General features: G+C 35.9%; 1 protein-coding gene across 3 annotated transcripts; it reads right to left on the reverse strand.

The window, feature by feature from the left end:
* Positions 1 to 102: 102 nt before the first annotated feature.
* On the reverse strand, positions 103 to 6,094 carry LOC146388358 (intercellular adhesion molecule 1-like). 3 transcript variants are annotated; one of them, XM_084925628.1, is made up of 4 exons: positions 4,742 to 6,094; positions 3,449 to 3,724; positions 3,032 to 3,352; positions 103 to 2,533 (listed from the first exon to the last, which is right to left on the reverse strand). In XM_084925628.1, exons 1-4 carry the CDS (start codon positions 4,785 to 4,787, stop codon positions 2,388 to 2,390), a joined length of 789 nt encoding a protein of 262 aa, XP_084781754.1. In that variant the 5' UTR covers positions 4,788 to 6,094; the 3' UTR covers positions 103 to 2,387. The 3 variants fall into 3 exon arrangements, with proteins under 3 accessions (XP_084781754.1, XP_084781753.1, XP_084781752.1); XM_084925627.1 differs by having other exon boundaries at positions 103 to 1,232; positions 2,381 to 2,533; positions 3,449 to 6,094; XM_084925626.1 differs by having other exon boundaries at positions 3,449 to 6,094.
* Between the last annotated feature and the right edge of the window lie 49 nt (positions 6,095 to 6,143).

The raw sequence follows: 6,143 nt of genomic DNA on the forward strand, positions 1-6,143 counted from the left end.
CTTAATAAATTAAACATTTGATTTACTTTTGAAGAAAACCTTCAAAAGTTTGCGGTATAGCAACTAGTTTCATTTAACCTTAGCTCAACCTTTAGTTTCAGCTAATTACTCAATTAAACCCCCTCCTCCAAGACTTCAGCATTTAATCGTCAATTTTAAAGCATGTAAATGATAAATGTGTATGCAGTTTTTATACAACCAAGTCGCAAGGCTTAGAGCTTTGTCATTTCATACTGGGTAGAAATGTCTAATAGCAATATTCCCGACTGCACTTGAAGGCGTCCATACCTGTAAACCTGTTGGATTCTCCCACAGCACCCTCCCGAGGACAGACTCCAACAAAACACTGAGAATTCAGGTGCCTTTGTTTCATGTGCACCAAATGTTCCCAAAATAAGCAAACAGTTTATGCCTTTTATAGAGATATCAAATCTGTGTGCAGGACAGAGCAGAGTTTTTCCATATGCCTTGTGTCTGTGCAGCAGGCTGAGACAAAACTATATTGTGCTCCTACTGATTTAAATACAATGGTATGCTTATATGCTTAGGTTACTGAGTTTGTATCTAGGCCTACAATTTTCCTTTCGATTTTAATTTTGCTCATGACAACAACCAAAGAAAACAGCTATTCTGAATTACTGGCAAAGAGGTTTACAACCTTGTATAATTTATGTTCCTTTATTACACTAATAACTGCTGTTTACATGCTTATTAATAGCAACAAGATGTTTAATAAGAAAATACACTTTTGCCTAAGTGACAAATATTTACAGCACATACAAACAAATACAAATATGTTATAAAGTTCTCCTCAGCCTTCACATGAAGAACTTGAACTCCATTAACCCTTCAATAATTCGGATTATTAACACATCAGTGTGCGGTTTATTTTCAACAATAAGTTATTCAGGCTTTACTGTTTCTCATAAATAAATATAAACTTTTGGATTTACATCAAATATTAAACTGAATATACAGAGACATTCAATACGACATATATGGAAGACTGAAGTTAAATAATAAAACTGCGGTGTGCACTGCTGGCAGGACAGGTGATAAGGAAAGGCAGTTTATAAATGCTTTGCATTTCCCGTGAGTTTAACAGTGCCTTAATTTATTATTGTATTTTTTTCTGTAGCCATTCAGAGGTGCACATGCTGGTCTGTTCTGGATTTGCTGCACAGTCCAATCATGCTTGAGGTTCAGGGCTGCATACTCTCTTTCAGGATTTTCTGTTAGAGAGCAGAATTCATTGTTCAGTAAATTGTAAGTTGTGCACGTCTTTAAGCAGCAAAGCAGCCCCAGATTATTACACTACCACCACCATGTTTGACTGGTGGTATGATGTCCTTTAAATGGACTGCTGCGATGGATGTAACGGGACGCAAGTTCAACTTTTGTCTAGCTAGTCCACAGAAAACGGGCCATCTGAGCCTTTGTGTTCTTTTTGGTCAGCAGTGATTTTTAAACTTGGAACTTTCCAATGAAGCCATTTTTTGCCCACTCTTTTTCTTATTATTGAATCATGAACTCTGACCTCAACTGAGACATGCTTCTCTGTGTTATTTTATGACCTCTGGATGAGATTTTGATGTTGATGCACTCTTATGAGTAATTTTGGTAGGTTCAACAATTTCTGGTTCGCCACTATTCCAAGTTTTCTCCATTTGTGGCTCTCTCTGTGGTTGACTGGATCCCATACCATCATATATACCATAATTTAAAAATAGCATTTTTCATTTACTCAGGTTATCTTTGTCTAATGTTAACATTTATTTTATGATCTGAAACATTCAAGTGTGACAAAAATACAAAAAGCTAAGAATTCAAGAAAAGGGTAAATACCTTTTCACTACACTGTATTTAACAAAAACTAAATCAAAATGGATAAGCAAATTAGTGAAAACAACGGGAAAAAAAGCCATATGATTCAATGGGTAGTAGAACCACCTTCAGTAGCAACAACACCAGTTCACTCAAATAACCATCCTGACATCAGCTACAGACATGCAAGTATGCAGGACAATGGAAAACTTTGCCTAAAACTGAAACAGAAAATAACTGCGTGGAAAAGGTGTCCAAAAAAAGGCCAGGAAGCAGTGAGTCATGCCTCCATAATAAGCCTGACACATTTTCTGTACCACAAATATGTGTTAGGGCAGCAGTCTTGATTAGTGGAGCTTTAGAGATAGCTGACAAGATAATGTATTTTTAAAGCTACAGCTTTGAACAGAAGAACACCCACAGAGCACGCAGAGCAGACATGTCCGTTGGCCATCAACAGACATGTTACAGATGTTTTCTCCAAACACCAAATAAAATAATTAGAAATAATAATAATAGCAAAGATGTGCATTTTTATAAGAAGATAAAAGTTTACCTCATACTCATCCTGAGGGAGTTCCTGGTTGATAGCCACAATTGTGGAAAGAGATTGTGCCATTGGGTGTCACATAATATGCAACAGCAATGAGGAGCAAAACTCCAACAACCACACTTATTGCCAGCATGACTCCAAAGGTTGTTCGAGCCCCTGTGGGAGATGGGAAATGTGTTAACATTGTCGCTCTCATCTCATCTTCTCAGTCTTTCTGCTCTGTCTGTAATAAACTATCTTGTGTGGGCTGAATCAGGGTGTTGTGTGCTCTGTGGTTGCTATCACTCCTTTGGGCCAAAGGTGCAACTGTGTAACGGGTACAATGAGGAGGAGAGAGAAGAAGTGAAGTGAGTGTGATGTAAACAGTTTGATGGACATTAAAGTGTGCCTAAAAACGAGCCATCGTCTCCAGTGTTATATACAAACACAACAAACTACACATCCCTAAAACAAACACCAAAACAATTAAAATTCCTGCACTGGTCCCATGACGACTACTCAATGGAGAATCACAGCACAAAATATTATGACAATAAAAAAAGTATAACGAAATAAGAAATGTTATGAATGTATCAGAATACAGAGATGCACAGAGAAAAACTTCAAGAAATGAAAATACAATTACAATTGCTGAAAAAGGTGATGAAAACTCACTGAGTACAGTCACACTATGTGACTTTGAGCGCATCATGGCAGGACCTTGTTCTCCTGGCCACAAGTTTAGTTTTGCTTCACACCAGATCTCAGCTCCATCATCATCTCCATGAGCAGTCAGAGTGAGGACAGATGACTTACTGACGGGAGATGGACTGGAGTCATCAAATGTCTCAGAATTTAAGATCTTATTTCCTTTGTGCCAAAGCACAGAGAGATTTCTTGCTGGTGCAACATTAACAATGTCACACTGTATGGCAAACTGTTCACCTTCTTTCACTGTAGTTGAATTCTGTCTCAATGACACGCTGTCTGGCATTTCTGCAAGTAGAAGAAATAAAATGAATTAATGTCATTCACTGTTCTAATACTAAAACACCTTTCTTGGAAATATATGAGAAAGTTAAGGCTACTTACTATAAACAGTGACTGGTAACAGTTTCACACACTGATCACCATCATGGAGATTTACATAACAAATTGGCTCTAACTCCCACGCTGGCACAGAGTCAATTGAAACGAGAAGAGAAGTGACACCCTGGGTAAGGTCCAATCCTCCATATGGAGACTCCCAGCCCATTCCATCAATCTGGTCAGATAGTGAGGTGCAGTTGGCTGAAAAGGAGCCTTCAAGTCTCACCACAACTCTAGGGGGACTAATTTGTAATGGACAGGAGGCACTTGCAGGGTTTCCTAGAGAAGAAGTAGACTTAAGTTTGGCATATGGCATAAACAGCGATGTATACATGGCTGGTACTCTGACTCAGTTCAGGGGACTGAAGAATCTCCACTTAAAGGATGAGCCACTCAATATTTTAAAACAAAAAACTAATATTTCAACACCTTTTCCCAAATCACAACATACCCAACACTACTTTCTTTCCTCTCACTTGACTTTGTGCATTAACACTTGAACCTGTTGTCGTTCTAGTAAAAAAAATCATTAGACAACTACAACTATAGTCATCCTCTTTAACGCCCCAGACGGAAAGCTTTAAAGGAGTCTTTTTTCATTTTCATGAAAACAGAATATGTTGGTTTTAAAAACCTCTTAAAAAGACACTAAGCATCAAACTACACTGGAATACTAGATTTTCCTTAGGACTGTGGATCAGACAGTATCTACAGCATAACAGGTGCCACAAAGAGAGGCTATTTTTTATTTTTTTTGCACCAGAATACATCAATTTTAGAAGCTTAAAACAATCTACTCATGACATCAAAAATATGCCCAATCTAATGAACAACATTAGATGAATTAGATGAACAATAATGAAAACTGGTCTAACTAGTATCTCCCCATAATTCAAGTTTTAAGATGCTTTGTTTCTCCTGTAAATGATAATGTGTTTATAGGAAGGAGAAAAAAAGCCGTTTAGTAGAAAAGAAAATATTTTATGAACAGAAGATTCTTGTTTGTCACTTGGTAACTCTGTCATACCTTTCAAGGAATTACAAGTTTAACAGGTTTCACAAGTATGCTGTATTATTTACAAGTTTCGCTTAACCTACAGAATCACACGAAAACTAAAACTAAACCCATCAAGCTAAATAAAGCAAATATCAAATATAAAAATATAAGGTCATAGACAGTATGGCAGTATTTTTATATGGTACATTAACAGAGCTGATATGAATTATAAATTAACGGAGACATAATATTGTAAGTTTATATCACAAAGAAACAAACACGACAGATAACAAACTCACCTGTACACGCGATTAAGACACCAAAGAAGAAGAAGAACCACATCATGGTTTCAGCACAGGGGACAACGCGCTCTCAAAGAAATGACAAATAAATTAGGCCTGGCTGAATACAGCTAGTCACACACCTGTGTCGCCCCTGCTGCTCTGCCCACAAGCTGTGACCAAAACTGAAACCAAAATTGAAGGTAGTAACACAGTATATTTTTTTTAATGTTTATTTTTTATGATGTATTACCTTCAATTAAAAATGATATGACTAAAATCTTTTTATTTTATTTAGTTGGTTAGTTATTTAGGAAAGAACAAAACAAAAAAGGGAGAAAAGGTGGAGAGAAGATAACTGAGATGACATCACATCTGTGAATGCTTCACATACTCTATGCTAAACCGGTACTGAACCGAGTATGTAGAGCATGCACATATTTTCAAAATAAAATCAAGATTTTTTTGGAATAAGTTAACATTTTTCCTTAGTTTTACATTGTATGCACCAATGTAAATGGGACATATACCAGTCCACCATTTGAACTTAGTTATATACATTTATATTCAAGAGACCCCATTGATTCGTTTAGACAACATAGAATTTTCACTGTTACCGTTTCTTGTAAAATGCTTGTTTATTTTAATGATCTCACCATCCTTATAATTATCTGTATGTATACATTTGGACTGCTTTAAAATATAACTCATATATTACATGTAAGGGATAATTAAAACAAATCACTGTATTCTATTTTGAAATTATCATTTAAACACATTTTATGGTCTTCTTTTACATGACAAGTCTCGCTACCCAACATGTTTGGGATCCACATATCAAAATATATATATATAAAAAATGTGATTTAAGGATTATATAAATACACTAAAGAATATTCTCAGTTTTATGTTTAAAGCAGCCACAATTAACCATGTGATCCACAACAGGTTAGCAGAGGAAGACTTCAAAAAGGATTTGATAGTGCATCCACCATCAAAACACATAAAATATCAGCTTATTTTATAAATAAGGGTAACAGGATGGACATGCTATGCTTCAACACACTAATGAAAAATGGGGGGGGGCAAAAGAATGATATTAACTTTTTGTTCTTGTAGTTGATGTTCTTAGAGATATGTGTGCTGGACAAAGCAGAGCTTTTCCATATGCATTGTGCTGTGCTGCAGGTTCAGGTAAAGCATAAATACTGTACTGTTATTCCTCCTTTACCCCCCAAAAAAACATTATTGTTATGATTTAAATACAATGCTTAGGGTTACTGAGTCTGTATTTAGGCATACAATTTTCTTTTTTAATTTTATTCATGCCAATAACCAAATAAAGCAGCCATTCTTAATTACTTGTAAAAAAGGTTTAAAACTACATATACAAAATTTTCCTTTCCTGAACTCCTCAGTT

Source organism: Perissodus microlepis, chromosome 4 (assembly GCF_051167445.1).
Source record: "Perissodus microlepis isolate ML-2025 ecotype Zambia chromosome 4, ASM5116744v1, whole genome shotgun sequence".
In the NCBI taxonomy this organism is placed as follows: Eukaryota; Metazoa; Chordata; class Actinopteri; order Cichliformes; family Cichlidae; genus Perissodus; species Perissodus microlepis.

Coding starts and splice junctions, on each gene's coding strand:
- LOC146388358 (XM_084925627.1), bottom strand. CDS start 3,779: ATGTATACATCGCTGTTTATGCCATATGCCAAACTTAAGTCTACTTCT. Junction 3,353..3,448: donor GTTACCAGTCACTGTTTATA/GTAAGTAGCCTT, acceptor TTCTACTTGCAG/AAATGCCAGACAGCGTGTCA. Junction 2,534..3,031: donor ACATAGTGTGACTGTACTCA/GTGAGTTTTCAT, acceptor CATCTCCCACAG/GGGCTCGAACAACCTTTGGA.